The sequence below is a fragment of the Schistocerca americana genome, chromosome 7, assembly GCF_021461395.2.
Source record: "Schistocerca americana isolate TAMUIC-IGC-003095 chromosome 7, iqSchAmer2.1, whole genome shotgun sequence".
Taxonomy (NCBI): Eukaryota; Metazoa; Arthropoda; class Insecta; order Orthoptera; family Acrididae; genus Schistocerca; species Schistocerca americana.
The window spans coordinates 554,920,234-554,939,667 of record NC_060125.1 but is presented as its reverse complement, the minus strand read 5'-3'; the positions used below and the strand labels follow the sequence as shown (position 1 = coordinate 554,939,667).

The 19,434-nt window shown below is 40.1% G+C and overlaps 1 protein-coding gene across 2 annotated transcripts in view; it reads right to left on the bottom strand.

The window, feature by feature from the left end:
- Window positions 1-10,365: 10,365 nt before the first annotated feature.
- LOC124622060 overlaps window positions 10,366-19,434 on the bottom strand; it is a 102,799-nt gene continuing 93,730 nt past the window's right edge. For both annotated transcript variants that reach the window (XM_047147633.1, XM_047147632.1), the window contains exon 8: window positions 10,366-12,717. In XM_047147633.1, coding sequence (XP_047003589.1) covers window positions 10,597-12,717 — 2,121 coding nt within the window. In that variant the 3' untranslated portion in view covers window positions 10,366-10,596. The remainder of the gene's footprint in view (window positions 12,718-19,434) is intronic.

Below are 19,434 nucleotides of genomic sequence, written 5' to 3'. Positions count from 1 at the left end.
CATAGTATGGTAGGTTGTGGAGTATCTATGTAGATGTAGATATGTTCAGTATCTCCTGTCAGTCCTATCTGGTATGGGTTCCACACACTTGAGCAATGTTCAAGAACCAGAGTGATTTGTAAGCAATCTCCTCTGTAGATTGGTTGCACTTCCTCAGTATTCTTAGTACTACCACTTGCATTACCCACAACTGATCCTATGTGGTGATTCCATTTCATATCCCTATGAAGTGTTACACCCATGTATTTGTATGAATTGGCTGATTCTAGTAGTGACTCATTGTATTATAGTCATAGGATACTATTTTTTTCTTCATTTTATGAAGTGTAAAATTTTACATTTCAGAACATTTAGAATAAGTTGCCAATCTCTGCTCCATGTTGGAATCTTATCAAGATCTGACTGAATATTTATGCAATTTCTTTCAGATAGTACTTCATTATAGAGAACTGCATCATCTGCAAGGTCACTAACATACAATATGAACAGCAAGGATCCCAATACACTTCCCATTGACACACCCAAAGTTAGTTCTACATCTGGCAATGGATCTCCATCCAAGATAACATGCTATGTCCTTCCTATCAAAAAGTGCCCAATCCAGTCACAAATTTCGCTTGATATCCCACATGATCATACTTTTGACAATAAGCGTAGATGTGGTACTGATTTAAATGCTTTTCATAAATAACGAAATACTGGATCTACCTGGTTGCCTTGATCTAAACCTTTCAGTACATCATGTGAGAAAAATGCGAGTTGGGTTCCACATGGTCAATGTTTTCGAAATCCATGCTGGTTGACCTTGAGGTCAAATCTATTAAAGATACTTAAGATTCTACAACAAATCGCTGTCAAGGATATTGGATGGTAATTTTGTGGATGACTTCTACTACCCTTTTTGTAGATGGGTGTAACCTGTGAACTAGCACAATTTTTTGTTTGATGGTTCTATGTTAGATTATAATTAGAAAAGGGGCCTAACTCGGCTGCAAATACAGTATAGAATCTAACAGGGCACGGGGCTTTGTTCAATTTTAACCATTTCAGCTGTTTCTCAACACCACTGACCTTAATACTTATTGCATTCATCTTTTCAGTGGTAGGATTAAATTGGGGCAATTCTCCTGGCTTTTCTTTGGTAATAGGACATTTGAAAATCTCTCTCTCTCTCTCTCTCACACACACACACACACACACACACACACACACACACACGGAGGGCCATTGAATTTTTTTTTCAGCAAGCAGTACCCACAGTCATAACTTTTTATATCTGTGACAATAGTATAGATACTGTGGATTAGCACTGTGCTTCTGCAGAGAGCTGAGAACTGTAAGTGTCTGGAAGGACTTTCTAATACCTGCAATTATCACTCTATTTTCCTTAGCTGCTACTGTTGCAGTGGCTCCTTTTAGAAATACAGTACTTCCTCACAAATTAATTTAAACAATGAGCATAATTTAGTGTCTACATTGTTTTCCATACACACGTCATCCCACGTTTTGTTTTGTCAGGGTGCTAGCAAAAGTATGTAATTTGCATTTCAAGATCTGTAGGCCCATAGTTCTACCAAGCCAGTTTTTGGCTTTATTACCTGTCAGTAATAAGCACAGGGGCCAAGACGTTTTGTGAATATTACACTATTTTCCCTGTCGATATCTGATGTTGAACTTTTTCATACACCACTAGCAGTTTTTCCCCCGTCTGTGCCACGCCAAAAGTGTTCATAGTGTTTAGGAATTTGTTACTAATTTCACCTGCAACACCTTTATTAATATTGACATCTCCAGATAGTATTATAGTAGTTTTGGGGGATGAGACTCTTTCCAGGCCTTCAGTTAAGTTATTAAAGTGTGTCAACATTAGCAGTAGGTTAGTGGGACACATATAGAATGATTTCACTTCTTACGATGTCTAGCTTCGCTAGTTCAACAACTGACAATTCAAAATTTTTGTCTACACTAATTGGTATCATATTGTCTGCAGCTTTAAAATGTGCTGGAAGAAAGAAGTTTCCTCTAATGGCCATTATTCACTTTTGTTTTGCATACTACACTGCCATGGTATTTGTGACCATTGATAAATGGCTTGGCTGGAGAGTTGCTGTTTGTACTGTAACAAATATCATGGCTGCAGCTCTCAAGCCCAGCCAACCGTGGACTGCCCATCAAATTACTTGATAGTTACCAAAAACATATGTAGTTAATGGGCTAATGTTTTGCTTGAAAATGGCTACACAGCCAAAACATTATAGTGCACACAACAAAATGGAAATGAATAACAGCCAATACAAGAAACTTGTTTCTTTCAAGAAGTTTATCACACTTGCAGACCCTGTTGCAGCTAAATTATTTACAATGTATGTCACTTCTAATGTATATTATCCCCCACACTTTAAAGTACACTACTGGCCATTAAAATTGCTACACCAAGAAGAAATGCACATGATAAACGGGTATTCATTGGACAAATATATTATACTAGAACTGATACGTGATTAAATTTTCACGCAATTTGGGTACATAGATCCTGAGAAAGCAGTACCCAGAACAACCACCTCTGGCCGTAATAACGGCCTTGATACACCTGGGCATTGAGTACAAACAGAGCTTGGATGGCGTGTACAGGTACAGCTGCCCATGCAGCTTCAACACGATACCAGAATTCATCAAGAGTAGTGACTGGCGTATTGTGACGAGACAGTTGCTCGGCCACCATTGACCAGACATTTTCAATTGGTGAGAGATCTGGAGAATGTGCTGGCCAGGGCAGCAGTCGAACATTTTCTGTATCTAGAAAGGCCTGTACAGGACCTGCAACATGCAGTCGTGCATTATCCTGCTGAAATGTAGGGTTTCACAGGGATCGAATGAAGGGTAGAGCCACGGGTCGTAAAACATCTGAAATGTAATGTCCACTGTTCAAAGTGCCGTCAATGCGAACACAAGGTGACCGAGACGTATAACCAATGGCATCCCATACCATCACACCGGGTGATATGCCAGTATGGCAATGACGAATACACGCTTCCAATGTGCGTTCTGCGAAATGTCGCCAAACACGGATGCAACCATCATGATGCTGTAAACAGAACCTGGATTCATCTGAAAAAATTACGTTTTGCCATTCGTGCACCCAGGTTCATCGTTGAGTACACCATCGCAGGCTTGCAAACGTCCCCATCTGTTGACTCAGGGATTGAGACGTGGCTGCACAATCCGTTACAGCCATGCAGATAAGATGCCTGTCATTTCGACTGCTAGTGATGCGAGACCATTGGGATGCAGCACGGCGTTCCGTATTGCCCTCCTGGACCCAACCATTCCATATTCTGCTAATAGTCATTGGATCTCAACCAACGTGAGCAGCAATGTCGCGATACGATAAACCGCAATCGTGATAGGCTGCAATCCAACCTTTATCAAAGTCGGAAACGTGATGGTACGCATTTCTCCTCCTTACACGAGGCATCACAACGTTTCACCAGGCAACGCCGGTCAACTGCTGTTTGTGCATGAGAAATTGGTTGGAAACTTTCCTCGTGTCAGCACATTGTAGGTGTCGCCACCGCAACCTTGTGTGAATGTTGTGAAAAGCTGATCATTTGCATATCACAGCATCATCTTCCTGTCGGTTAAATTTTGCGCCTGTAGCACGTCATCTTCATGGTGTAGCAATTTTAATGGCCATTAGTGTAGTTCTGTCATAGCAACTTGCACATTCATACGCTGATGATTTTTAACAGACTAGATATTTTGATGAACAACAGATAATTCTGAGCAAATTTCTCTGGTTTTCATCTTTTTCTCTCACAACTGGTGAGTGTGCTCTCCAGTGTGGTACAGTCTGTCACCCATGAACACACTGAAAAATTTTCAAAACTGCATGACACTTTTAAGGAAGGGGAGCACATTGACATGATTTAACCTACAAAGACCATGCCCATGACAACAGATATTTAACCATGTGTGGCCCCATACCCACCTGTGATCCTCTCAGTAATTCCAGCGATCTCCCCTTACCATTCCTGTTGAGGTGCAAATAATGCCTAGTATAGCCCAATCTCCTGATAGTCCCTATCAGTACCACTGCAATGTGTGCCCGGTCAGTCATCACTGCCATTTCCGGCCCTGCTTTGATTCACCGTACAGCATTGCCAAGATGAGGGTGGTGGTCATGGTGGAACAACTCAACCACGCATACACTTGTGCCCCTGGTTCCACTAAATATCTAACGCCTAAGTTTTGTCCTACTATATTCAATATAATTTTGTATGAATTGGTTACTTCTCAGAAGAAACATAAAGAAATTTTAATCTCTTTATATACTACTTATATTTGTGCTTGAAGTCGCTAAATAGCATTAGATGATGATAGAAGGATGTGTAGAAGGAGAGAGAATTAAAGAAGAGGGGCAGATATGTGGAAAAATAAGAGTGAAGAAATATAAAAAATGGAGGAACTAGAACCACAAAATTGTACTCAGGAAAGCTAGCATTTGAAGACAAGAAAAGAAATGTTAGCAGAATTGTAACTGATTCTCAGGTTCGAATTATGGTTACTAACCACCAAGAAGGGTTCCACAAATGGAAAGAGTACAATAGAGAGTTGTACTAGACAACCCAAAGAGTAAAGTTCATACTTATTGAAATGTTCCAGTGGTGGCCGAAGATGAGAAAGGATACTGTAATTTCAAATATTAGGTTGTAAAATATCTTAATGAAATGAATCACTGAAAAGCAATAAATCTAGAGATCCATTCGCTGTGTAGGTACTCACCAATAACTGCCTGACTCAAATCAAGACAACTTTTCTCCTTACTACAGAGACCCTCACTGAATAACCTTAAAAATTAAGACTTAAATTCTTAGTATAAACAAGACTTCAACATCACAGAATTAATGTTACCATGTGAGAACTTACTTCCTGGTCATGAAGAAAGTAGGTCAATGTGGAAAATGCTCAAGAGATTATGATTTGAAGTCAGCAGGTGTAAGACCAACTTGAAGAAGTGGGGATTTTTCTGTGACACCACATGGTGCTAATGCGGAGAACGGCAAACTATGCGAGCAGTGTTGAAGCACATGCTCCCTAAGAGAACTGATGGCAGCTACTCTTGAAGCCTGTGAGATCACTAAATATTAGTCACAAGGCATTTACAATGTGTGTTATTAAGTAACATCTGTTTGTAGAATGCTTATTGCACCAGACTGCAATTATCTATGTATTGTTTTTATTATATGGTCTATGTCTTCTGGCACTATTAAATGAATTGTCCTAATGCTCTTTTCAACAACTGTCAATTAGTGCTGAAAACATGAGAAGAGAAAATAAGCAAAAATATAAGGCTTTAGTGAAGAGAACCACATGGTTCTTGAAGACAAAGGAGAAAAAGAGAGAGAGAAAACCGCATTACTGATGAGACAGGACATAAATGTATACAGAATAATAAAGAAACACATATCTGTGCTGACTTTTGAAAAATATGTGACAGAGTGAAATAGGCTATTTTTTTAAGGCTATATGAAAATATGCTAATATTACAGAAGATAAACAAAAGGAGGGCACTGCCTACGAAGAAATTGTGCGGCAGATACATTGGAAAGAATGGGGTCAGAAAAATTAGGAAAGAGGAGATGGAACACAAAGTGAGACTGGAAAATAGTTTATGAATAAGGGAATGGTAGTAAACAGAGAAATATTGTGAGCCAATCTATATAAGTAAAAACGTAAATGTTTCTTTGTATCAAATTGTAAATCCCCAACAGTTCTTCAGCAATTATTGGGCTTTAAAATTTTGATACAGCATTGCACTCAAATATGCACGTTTTTATATGCCAGTTAGAGTGCCATACATATATATATATATATATATATATATATATATATATATATATATATATATATATATATATATATTTTTTTTTTTTTTTTTTGCGCAATACTCTAATGAACATTTGGACATACACAGAATACATATCTGAACAGCAGTCTTAGGTTGTTTGCAGATGATGCTATCATTGACCGCATAAAGTAATCAGAAGATCAACACAAATTGCAAAACAATTTAGAAAAGATGTTTGTACGGTGCAAAAAAAGGCAACTGACCCTAAATATAATACAAAGTTTGAGATCATCCACATGAAAGCTAAAAGGAATCGATTACATTTAGGTCTAAACAATAAATCAATCAAATCTAACGACTACAATATTAGAGAAGGAAAGTTACTACTCACCATATAGCGGAGCTGCTGAGTCGTGACAGGCACAACAAAAAGATTCACACACTTGGCCACTTAAGGCCTTTGCCAGCAATACACACACACACACACACACACACACACACACACACACACGTCTGCAGTCTCAGACAACTGAAACCATACTGCGAGCAGCAGCACCAGTGCATGATGTGAGTGGTGACTGGGTGAGGGTAAGGAGGAGGCTGGGGCAGGGAGGGGGAAGGATAGTATGGTGAAGGCGATGGACAGTGAAGTGTTGCAGTTTAGACGGAGGACAGGAGAAAAGGTTGGAGGTGGGGGGGGGGGGGGGGGGGGGTAAGTTGTGGAAAGGAGAGAAATAAAAAGAAATTAAAAGACTGGATGTGGCAGTGAAATGACAGTTGTGTAGTGCTGGAATGGGAGCAGGGAAGGTGCTGGATGGGTGAGGACAGTGACTAACGAAGGTTGAGACCCTCCTAGCCTCAACCTTCGTTAGCCAGTGTCCTCACCCATCCAGCCCCCTCCGTTCTCATTCCAGCACTACATAGCTGTCATTTCACCGCCACATCCAGTCTTTTAATTTCTTTTTATTTCTCTCCTTTCCGCAACTTACCCCCCCCCCCCCCCCCCTCCAACCTTCTCTCCTGCCCTCCGTCTAAACTGCAACACTTCACTGTCCACTGCCTTCACCATACTATCCCTCCCCCTCTTCACCCCAGCCTCCTCCTTACCCCCACCCAATCACCACTCCCATCATGCACTGGTGCTGCTGCTCACAGTGTGGTTTCAGTTGTCCGAGACTGCAGACGTGTGAAAGTTGCATATGCGTTTGTGTGTGTGTGTTGCTGACAAAGGCCTTAATGGCCGAAAGCTATAATTGTGTGAAACTTTTTGTTGTGCCTATCGCGGCTCAGCATCTCTGCTATATGGTGAGTAGCAACTTTACTTCTCTAATATTGGTATATTCCATCCTGGATTTTCCATTATTTGAAATCTAAAGGCTAAATTCAATTAAATACCTATGAATTAAAATTACAAACAACTTAAATTGGAAAGAACATGTAGAAAACGTTATGGGGAAGGTGAACCAAAGACAGTATTTTATTGTTAGAACACTTAGAAGATGCAACTAAAGAGACGCTTAAACTAGAGCTTCTCAATCCTCTTTTACAGTAATGCTGCGTGGTGTGGGATCCTTACCAGATAGGGTTAATGGAGTACATCGAGAAAGTTCAAAGACGGACAGCACGTTTTGTATTATCAAGAAATAGGGGAAAGTGTCACAGACATGACACCTTTTCAGTAGACATAATTAAAACAAAGGCATTCCTCATTGTAGCGGGATTTTCTCACGAAGTTTCAACCACCAACATTCTCCCCTGAATGCAAAAATATTTTTTTGACACCAACCTACACAGGGAGAAATGATCATCATGATAAAAAATAAGAGAAATCAGAGCTCACACAGAAAGATACCAGTATTCAATTTTTCCACGTGCTGTTTGAGAGTGGAATACTTGACAATTATTGTGGATGTGGTTTTAGGAACCCTCTGCCAGGCTCTTAAGTGTGAATTGCAGAGTATCCACGGAGAGAGGGGGGGGAGTGGGAAAGGGAGGGGGAGAGAGGGAGGAGGGGAGGGGAGGGAAGAGAGGGGGGGAGGGGGAGAGAGGGGGGAGGAGACGATGGACAGAGAAAAGGAGGAGGAGGAGAGGGAGGAGAGAGAGACAAAGTGAGGGGAGGAGGAGATGGGAGAGACCGGGAAGGGGGGAGAGGGAGATTAGGATTTATATCCAATTTCCCACACATATTATAAACATGTGCTTTCTGTTTTCTTTCTTTTACATTTAACCAGAATGAACTGCAGCACTGTACGGCCGGGAAAAGCTAGTACTGTACAAAGACTCGCATATGAGAAAAAAATTACAGTTCAGAAAAGTTGTACAGATAACATGACTGTGTATCCTGAATCAGTGTCCTTTCTAAACACTGCATGTCTGTTGTAGAACACAAACCAACAAACTGGCATACCATTAAAATTCCACCTCCCTGAAACAGCAAATGTTGTATTACAAAACAAAAGCCTTCAATTTTCTTCTACAGACAAACTTGCACTCTGGTAAACAATAAAATGGCTCCTTATAAATCCTGTGCAGATTTAGGTGTTCAATGGTTTTCCTGCACCAAATACGGCAAATGGCAAGACTACCCCTTTAATAATAATAATAATAAAGAAAGCATGATCAATATCTTTCCTCTCCTCAGTCCAGTCTGAGGTTGCAGTCTGCCATCAATGGGACATTAAACTATAATCATCCTTTCTTGTTTTGTATTCCTCTGAAGGTGTTGTTGCCCCAAATTCCCCGAAAGAAAACCTTCAATAATGTGATATTCAGAAGTGGCTGTTGTCAGTGCATCTTCGAATGTTTTAGATCTTCCAAATGTTCATTATGCTTTGGTGAGGAAATTCTGCATTTCACAGATATAATTTCCTTTACTTAGGATTTCTTTCTGATTATCTGTAAATTTACTGTTTTGTCCTGTAAAACAGCAGTGCCTTTTATAAATGCCACACATGAACAATGACATACAGTACAGTATCAGCATGTGTCTAAAAATTCATTATCTGTTCCACAATATACTACCTGTTTACAAACAGTTGCATAGATGTTAGCTCTCTTGGAATAAACACACCCATTTGTAATTAAGTCCATTTTACTGAAAATTTGTATTAGCTAAATAAATCCAATTAGCCTTTTATGGTTCTTTTTCTGAATAATTACAGATATTTCCTTGCCATACATACACATTCTTATTCTAAAAAGAATGCAGAACATGGCAGGAGAATATTCTAACATGTGATACTTCTCCCCTCCTACAATATGCATACCTTGTCATTCTGTGCCTGTGGACTTCTGAAGTAGCCATTACAGAAACAAATCGGAACTCATAGGGCAAATATTTGACATTTAAAATTCATACCAAACCAATGGGAAAATTAAGTAAGTCTTCTGCATCAACATGTAGTGAAAATTTTGCAGCGATCACTAATGTCACTATTTTAGTACAAAAAAAAGCAAAACCCTCTTGATGACAATAACACAAGAAACAAACTGTTACAAGCAATTAGATTAAGAAAACAATCACTGTAAGGAATAACTGAGAACAATGGAGATAAACTACCAATCCTGTGGCATTCAGCTAAAGAATGAACAAATGTCTTGTGAAAGGTTAAACTTATTTATGTGGCGAGCCAGCTTTTTAAGATTATGGTACTGGATTTAACATTTCTCACTAATCACAAGCACTCTTCTTTCTGAAGGTATTACAGACATCTGGAACTAATTCTTTCCATTTTTGATGCTCAATTGGTAAATTAAATTGCTACCACAAAGTGTAAATAGTGAAGGTACAAAGACCGACATGGTACAGAAAACATAATGAAACATTAAATATGACTGAAGTTTTCTTTGTATAGTTCTAAATGTAACTTAACACTCCTGAATAATATAGATTACGGCTTATAAGCAAAACGAAGACTTCTACAATAACATAAAAAATGACAAGAGTACCTGAACAATATGTTTGTCATCCCTCTCCATGTAAGCTATATATCCAGATGAGACAATGTAGGAGATCAAAACTGTGTGCTACATTAGGTATTCAAATACAAACATTGTTCCTCCAAAAAGTGAAACCGAATCTTTATCTGGCTCACATTCTTATTTGCGTTTATATTCTATTATGGAGTAAAAGTCTCAGTCTGGAAGTATTCAGGCATTCACAGTACTTCCCGTATATTTTGTGTGTGTCATTTTCTTAAATACAGTGACAAATGATTAACACACAGCAACACTGCTGACATGATAAGGGGCACCTAATGCAAAAGTATTCTAAGCTAACAATATCAACAAGTTTTTTAAAATTTTATTTTGGCATCCTGTAGTATCTATTGTTACCCTTATTAGCAAATGCTTTTAATATTTGTATTTACAAGGAAAAATTTTAATACAATTTTCTGAGATACTAAAGCCACATTTCAACACTTCTATATTTTCTGATTACACAGTTAACATGATATACACACATACATAACATAAATCTATGTACAAAATATCTCACAATTAAAATATGTAATTTGTAATGGTAATTCAACTGAAGATGACATATATAAAGGAGACAAACAGATTTCTAAAGAATTTGAGAAAAAAATATTTCATAAAGCTGGCATACAAACAATTGTAAAATTTAAGCAGACATGTGCAACAGTTTATTTTAAAAGAGTTTAATGCAGTCTTTAAATATGTGTAACAAGCTAGTAACAGTCACTCAGATTAGCTACAGTTCTTAATACACCTTCAAAGTAATGAGGTCATGACACACAGGAGTCACTGTTTTCTGTATCTTTGTTTTTCTGAGCCAACTGACTTCCAACAAAGTCACATGAATCCTCATCAAATTCATCCCAGTCCTTTACGAGATCTGATGCCATCCTTCTTGCCTCACTTACATCAGGCATTTGGATATGCCTGTGAGCTGAATAACTATCACCAGCTCCATCAGGAACAATGTTTTGCATTTCTGCCATTACAAGTTCTTGTTCAGAACCTTGTCCCTCAGGCTGAACCATAGCATTACTTGTACAAGCAGTATCAAATACAGGCACCTGCTGAGCTACGGTAGTTGCGATATCTGCTTCTAGCGATACACTTTCCACTTTCACTCTCTCACTGACCGAATGTCCTGCCACCTCACCCTGACTAATCCCAACATTGTCCATAATAGACTGCACAACAGATGCCTGCTCTGCTCTGACAGTCACAGGTCTAATTCCTCCATCCGTATCTTGTGGCTTATGTCTCACACACCGAGCATCTTGTGAAATTATTGTATTTGTTCGGCTCACTACAATACCTTCACTGTTTCCTTCAACAACCTTTGCCTGTACACTGCCACTTGCTATTATATTAGTAATTTCTTGACCAATATTATTTTGTTGTACTAAATAGGCACTACTTATCAGTTCTTGATGAATTTCGGTGTTGTCATGCAAGGGCTGCTTCCTTTGTACTGACTGTTCTTGCCTTTGCTCTTGAAGCAACTGTTCTTGAAGCAACTGCTGCTGATGCTGTAGAGTTTCCACTTGGCAGTTCTGGTGGTGCTGCAGATGCTGTTCTTGAGGCTTCAGGTCTTCCTGCCTTTGCTGCCGGCACAGTACATCCTGGTGGTGTTGTGGCTGTGCTTGAACTTGCACTTGCAGTTCAGATGGTTGCTGCTGGGGCTGCAGCTGCTGCTGTTGATGCGGGGTCTGTTGCTGCCGCAATGGTGGCAGGTGTGGTTGGTGTTGTGGCTGCAACTGCTGGTCTTTATTTTGCAGCTGTTGTGCAGAAGGCAACTGCTGTTCTATATGTTTATGCTGATCTTGTTTCTGTTGCTGCACTGTTTGCAGTATCTTCTCTTGGGTTACCTGCTGCTGTGCTGTTTGTTGTCGTTGTGGCTGTTGTTGTTGTTGCTGCTGCTGCTGCTGCTGCTGCAAACACAGCTGGTCCAATTTTTGTGTCTTTTGTTCTCGAAACTGTTGCTGCTGCACAAACTGATGTTGCAGGTGCTGTGTTAGCTGATGGGTGTACACTTCAGTATGTTGCTGTGGTGCCGCAATATGTCCTGTCTGAAGAATGGTGTTCCCATTGGGTCCAGGCTGTGTGATTATGAACATCATACCTTCACCGGTCATGCCTCTTAAGGCAACCTCATTTGCATAATCGTGATCCGATATAACAACACCGATACCCTCAGCATTACCTCCCTCTGAAACCTGTATTGGTGGTGGAACAATTGCTTGATTTAACGTTGGTCTCTGGACTATTGTAGAGAAAGAGGTGCCCCCAGCTGTAGTAACAACAGTGCCTTCGTATGGGTGCACTTCCTCCCCAGACATAATTTCAGGCACTATATACTCCTGAGTGTCAGCATGTACCATCTGCTCTTCAACATAGTCTTGAACCTCTGTATCACCTGCTGATCCCAGAATGTATTCTCGATTGTCATCGAGTACAATGACCGTCTGGTCACCATTAAGGGCACCTGTAGAAAGTCCTAAAGAAGCAGCGATTCCACTGGCAACATTGCTCAAAGCTTCTGCTTCAGACGATGGCACCAGTGTCTGAACTGGTCCTGCGGGGCCCGAAGCCAAAACAGTCACTGCTGGAGCCAATACTACTGTCCCTGCTTTACTTTGCTGCACCGTGACCATACAGTTGCTGTCAGTCACCTCATTACGTCCAGGCCGCACCTCGTGTTCAGGTTCCTCCTTATCTGCTTTCCTTGCAACATCACCGTGGGCAGTGCGGAGATGTGCCTTCAGATTGATGTTGCGCACAAATGGCTTGTGACATATGGGGCATTCATAATTCTTCTTAGCTGGATCCGAATGCAAATTAGCTTGTATGTGACCTTGTAATGCTCCGTTACTTTTGAATGTTGCATTGCATACCTGTGGAACAGCAACAGGAATTAATTTTTAAAAATCTATTAAAGTAACATTAGTTTCAAACAATGAAGCACATCTTCGCAATACACTTTCAATTTATACATAAAACTTGAGAGGTAGCAGAAATACTTCAGAATCTGAAGTAATATTGGCATCCATGTAAGCAATTACGAACAAGTTTTTAGCAAACTGTACAATGCACAATTTACAATAACTTATAAGTCACTATTACTGGTGTCAGTATTAATGAGCAGGTCTCTATTACAAATTATTTTCAATATTATACATGTTCATCTGACAGCTTCAGTCTGACGTGTAATCCCCATTCAGCACTATGATTTTGGCTCATATGTAAGTGGGGTAGAATGAGCACTAACTAGAATCTGCAGTTTTATTGCATTGCTCTCCAATTTATCGTTTCAATGTTATTTTGCATTTTATATTCACTTTTTTTAATCGAGAAAAGTGAGTAGCCAAGAACAATGATGTCAACAGCACTTGTAAGGGAGACATTGCTTCTTGTGCACCACGCATTCTCTTCCCCAATATATGAAAGATTCTCCGTCGAAAAATTTTTGAGACTAAAAAACTGGAACTACTTCACACATTCAGGTGTAAGTGATAGAACCATGTCAAGGCTACAAAATAACAGACTGGATGGTCTACATAATCCATCAGATGAATTTCCTCTAGTACTCTTCAAAATTTTAAGATTCTAAGTAAAACACTGAACTTTAAATTCTCAATCAAGCTTCTCTACCAATTGTCACTTCAGTAAGCAGATAATTGAATATTTAAATGATGAAGAATCCCCAACTAGTATTTTCTGTGACATAAATATTTTGGTTTTTTATGTATGATTACCCTATAATTGAGAAGTTCAAAACAGTTTTTAAAAAATCTTGCACCATCACTGAATGGCAGCCATTTTTATTTGTAAGTGCACGACAGTTTTTCAATTTGGAGACATTAGCATTAATTTGAATACCTCTGCACTGGTTAAGTTACAACACTGCAATTTACATGACTGTTTTAGAGAAGTCTCCTCTACAACACTGTTTATTACCCAAAACATCCTACAAGGTGTACAACTTTGCTTCTGCCATTTTTTCCCCAACATTTGAGGCTTTAATGAAACAAATTGGTTACACATGTATCATTCAAAGTATTTTCCATCGCTGGCCACTACTTTCAGGCCATGTACGAATCCGGCGTCAAAAAAATTGTTCATCTTTTGAAGCGATACACGAATCGATCCAATTTGTGACTTCTTTATGAGATTGGAAGTGTTGGTCAGCCAGGCCCTGCGCCATTTATTTAAACAGGCGATTGTCAGAGGGAGTAATGTCTGGAGAATACGGCGGGTGGGATAGGACTTCCCATTTTAATGGTTTCAGCTCACACGGGACCCAAGTTCCTTCTTTCTGAATCATGCCCATAGCCTTGAGACGTTTTGAAATGACTTGCTGTATCACTCACTCACACTAATCATGCCAATTCTTCTTGAGTTTGACATGAGTCTTCTCTCAGCAATGTCTCCAATTCTGTATCTTCGGAAACATTCTAGCTTCTATGCCAGTCTACAACATTAAAATCACCGTTCTTGAAGCGTTGAAACCACTCATGACACATTCTTTCACTAATAGCGTCCTTACCGTATGTACTTGAGAGTATTCGATGAGACTCAGCCGCTATTTTCTTCCTATTGAAGCAAAACAGTACCACCTCCCACAAATGACGAGAACTAGGCTCGTGAACTGACATTTTCAATCAAGAACAACTTTATGATGCAGACACAAATCGACTAATGTTTGAATGAGGTTATGTTGACCGAGGTCAAAGCTAACTGCCTGACGTCTGTGATCTGTTTGTTTCAATCGCTACTTACCACTGTTGCCATCTATCGGCAAACGACAGAAGCAAAGTTGTATACCTTGTAAATTCAAAAATAATCAGTCAAAATGACCTCCAAAGTTTGGTATTGAAAATTTAGAAAATCCACTTTTTAGACCCGAAAATAAAAACCAAGGAGTGATTTATCATAGTGTATTTATTTTTTTCTCTCATTGTATATCAAACTGCTAGCCTTATGTAGAGCAAGAACACTGGCAAATGTTTCCTTTTTTAATTTTTGAAATTTTAAAATCTTTGTTTTTTTTTAAGTTTGTGGCTGGGTATCTCTGGTGGGACTGAATACAAAAATTTGATTTTTTGCATAGCTTCGGTTCTATGTTAAAAATATTCCCCATTTACACCTATGTTTATTCTCAATTAAGTAGCACATTATTACTAGTTCAAAATGATGAAAGTAAAATAATAAACATACAAAATTTCTCTACTGTTGGGAAAGCTGCACGAGTTCAGTCGTCAAGACAAGTGTGCACAGGAGCTCAGTGGACTGAGTACCAAGTCGGCACAGGTGCCCAGTAGTCACTGACAAGGCTGTACATGAACTGTGTACCCCCACTACACTTTCTGGGTACGTTAGAGTAGATGTACACACTTCATTGAGAGTGTAGAATATTTTATGTGCTTTTGTTGTGAGTGTAATTTTTAATAAGCTAAAGTAATTTTAAAATTTAATAGTAAATAAATCTGGAGGACATTGTATTGCAATAAAATGGATGATCAGTTTTCTATTGGACAGATAATAGGTGAAGTGCGTTTCAAAAAAGTTTATGGTTCAGTTTCAAAAAACTTAAAAAATGTTAATGACTTCAATAAAGAAAGACAAACTTAGTTTAAATTACGAGTAAGTGTCGGTTGGTCACAGCCAGTGAGCTCCCTGCCGCCGCTGGATAAGCAGCAGCCAGCAGCAAGTCATACTCTTAGCTCACTTAATCTGTTTCATTGTCTAATTCTTAATTTTTTTGCGTACTTTTGGGTACTTGCATAGTTTAATTCACAAATTTCAGGCGTATTAAAGTATTCGAGAGTTGTAGCATCGCATTTTAGTACCCGTAATGTGTAAATTCGCGTAGTCATCAGTCACCTGTTTGGTTTGAACGGCTTGTGAGATAGAAGAGAGGGAAAAAAAATTGTTAGGGATGGATAGGGACTGTGCCTGTTGTGGACAGATTCAGGGGAAATTGGCCACCGTCCGTAAACAGCTGGAAGCTATGTTGGCCGTGGTTGACAGGCTCCAGGGTGTTGCCCTGGGCCGCGGTGACCTTGGGACACTCGAGGTGAGTGCTTTGGCACCTCTGGAACCTGTAGCATCACCTGGGATCTCCGATGCCACTGCGCCCTCGGATTCGGACGTCCCTGCTGGTCGTTACTTGCCTGACGGTGATTGGCGAACCGTGGCGGGGTCGCGAATCCCTGGGCGGAAGGCAAAAGTTGGTGCTGGCCACAAGGCTGCACTCTTACGCCTCTGTAACAGGTTTGATTGGTTGGTTGGTTGGTTGGGGCTGAAGGGACCAAACAGCAAGGTCATCAGTCCTTTGTTTCAAATGTGGTCCATTCTGATAGCGTGACATCTCAGAAAAGTCAGAACGATAAACGGGAAAAGGCTAAAAAACGTAAAGGGCAGTCATGTTGTCAATGGTAAAAACAAAATGAGGTAAATCAGCATGAGAACTAACCCAGCGCTATGATAGAGGCAGGAAATATCCCACCTCTGAAGCAGCAGAGGCGAGAGTAACAGGTTTGAGGTACTGCCCACTGCTGAAAGTACTTCTGAGCCAGCAAGGGCTGCCTCACCTGCTGCAGCAGTGGCCGGTCTTCCTGATAGGTCCGGACAAGTGCAGAGGGTGGGATTGCTTGTCATTGGGAGCTCCAATGTTAGGCGGGTGATGGAGCCCATTAGGGATATGGCAGCTAAGGACAGGAAGAAATCCAATATGCACTCCTGTGCATACCGGGGGGGAGTCATCCAAGATGTGGACAGGATCCTTCCAAATGCCACGAAGGATACAGGGTGCAGCCAACTGCAGGTGGTGGCTCATGTCGGCATTAATGACATGTGTCGCTATGGATCAGAAGAGATTCTCTCTCATTTCCAGTGGCAATCTGAGTTGGTGAAGACTGCCAGTCTTGCTAGCGAGATGAAGGCGGAGCTCACCATCTGCAGCATCGTCGACAGGACTGATTGCGGACCTTTGGTACAGAGCAGAGTGGAGGGTCTGAATCAGAGGCTCAGACGGTTCTGCGACCATGTAGGCTGCAGATTTCTCGACTTGCTCCATAGGGTGGTGGGGTTTCGGGTTCCGCTAAATAGTTCAGGTGTCCACTACACACAGAATGGGGCAACACGGGTAGCAGGGGCTGTGTGGTGTGAACCGGGCGGTGTTTTAGATTAGACAGTCTCGGGAAAGATCAAAAAGGCCTCCAGTCTCAAAGGGTACAGGGCAAAGAAACAACGAGAGTCGACCAAGTAACAGTCGGTATTACCAGTTGTAAATCGTTGTAGCTGTGTTGGAAAAGTACCAGAACTTCAAGTGCTGATAGAAAGCATTGAAGCTGAAATCGTTATAGGAACAGAAAGCTGGCTAAAGCCGGAGATAAATTCTGCCAAAATTTTTACAGAGGCGCAAACCATGTTCAGAAAGGACAGATTAAATAAAGCAGGTGGTGGTGTGTTTGTATCTGTTGGTAGCAGTTTATCTTGTAGTGAAGTTGAAATAGATAGTTCCTGTGAATTACTATGGGTAGAGGTTATACTCAACAGCTGTACCAAAATAGTATTTGGCTCCTTCTACAGACCCCCCCAACTCAGATGATAAAATAGCTGAATTGTTCAAAGAAAACTTTAATCTCATTACAAATAAGTACCCCACTCATACAGTTATAATTGGTGGAACTTCAATCTACCCTCGATTTGTTGGCGAAAATACATGTTCAAAGTTGATGGTAGACAGAAAACATCTTCTGAAATTGTACTAAATGCTTTCTCTGAGAATTACTTTGAGCCCACACAAATTGTAAATGATTGCAAAAACACACTTGACCTCTTAGCCACAAATAATCCTGATCTAATAGAGAGCGTCATGGCAGATACAGGGATTAGTGAACACAAGGTCATTGTAGCAAGGCTCAAAACCATATCGACTAAAACCGCTAAAAATAAACGCAAAATATATCTATCTAAAACAGCAGATGAAAATTCGCTTCATGCCTTCCTAAGAGAGTCTCCATTCCTTCCTAGCCTCCATTCCTTCCAAGCTAATTATGTAAGTGTAGACAAGATATGGCTCAAATTCAAAGATACAGAATCGACAGCAATACATAGATTCATACCGCATAAGTTAATAAAAGACGGGACTGATCCACCATAGTACACAAAACAGATCAGAACACTGCTGTGGGAGCAACGAAAAAAGCAATCCAAATTCAAAAGAACACAAAATCCCCAAGACTGGCTAAGTTTCACAGAAGCTCGAAATTTAGTGCGGACGTCAATGCGAGATGCTTTTAATAGTTTCCACAATGAAACATTGTCTCAAAATATGGTAGAAAACCCAAAGAGATTCTGGTCATATGTAAAGTACACCAGTGGCAAATAAACAGTCAATACTGTCACTGCGCGACAGTGATGGAAATGTTACCGATGATGGTGCCACTAAAGTGGAGCTACTAAATACAGATTTCCATAATTCCTTCACGAAAGGAGGCGAAATAAATACTCCAGAATTCAAAACCAGAACAGCTGTTGGCATGAATGACATAAAAGTAAATATCTTGTTGTTGTTGTTGTTGTTGTTGTTGTGGTCTTAAGTACAGAGACTGGTTTGATGCAGCTCTCTCCATGCTACTCTATCCTGTGCAAGCTTCTTCATCTCCCAGTACCTACTGCAACCTACATCCTTCTGGATCTGTTTAGTGTATTCATCTCTTGGTCTCTCTCTATGATTTTTACCCTCCACGGTGCCCTCCAATACTAAATTGGTGATCCCTTGATGTTTCAGAACATGTCCTACCAACCGATCCCTTCTTCTAGTCAAGTTTTGGCACAAACTCCTCTTCTCCCCAATTCTATTCAATACCTCATCATTAGTTAAGGGATCTTCCCATCTAATCCTCAGCATTCTTCTGTAGCATCACATTTCGAAATCTTCTATTTTCTGCTTGTCTAAACTAATTATTGTCCATGTTTCACTTCCATACATGGCTACACTCCATACAAATACTTTCAGAAACGACTTCCTGACACTTAAAGCAATACTCGATGTTAACAAATTTCTCTTCTTCAGAAACGCTTTCCTTGCCATTGCCAGTCTACATTTTATATCCTCTCTACTTCGACCATCATCTGTTATTTTGCTCCCCAAATAGCAAAACTCATTTACTACTTTAAGTGTCTCATTTCCTAATCTAATTCCTGCAGCATCACCCGATTTAATTCAACTACATTCCATTATCCTCGTTTTGCTTTTGTTGATGTTCATCTTATATCCTCATTTCAAGACAATGTCCATTCCGTTCAGCTTCTCTTCCACTTCCTTTGCTGTCTCTGACAGAATTACAATGTCATCGGCGAACCTCAAAGTTTTTATTTCTTCTCCATGGATTTTAAATCCTACTCCGAATTTTTCTTTTGTTTCCTTTACTGCTTTCTCAATATACAGATTGAATAACATCGGGGATAGGCTGCAACCCCTTCTCACTCTCCCTTCCCAACCACTGCTTCCCTTTCATGCCCCTCGACTCATAACTACCATCTGGTTTCTGTACAAATTGTAAGTAGTCTTTAGCTCCCTGTATTTTACCCCTGCCACCTTT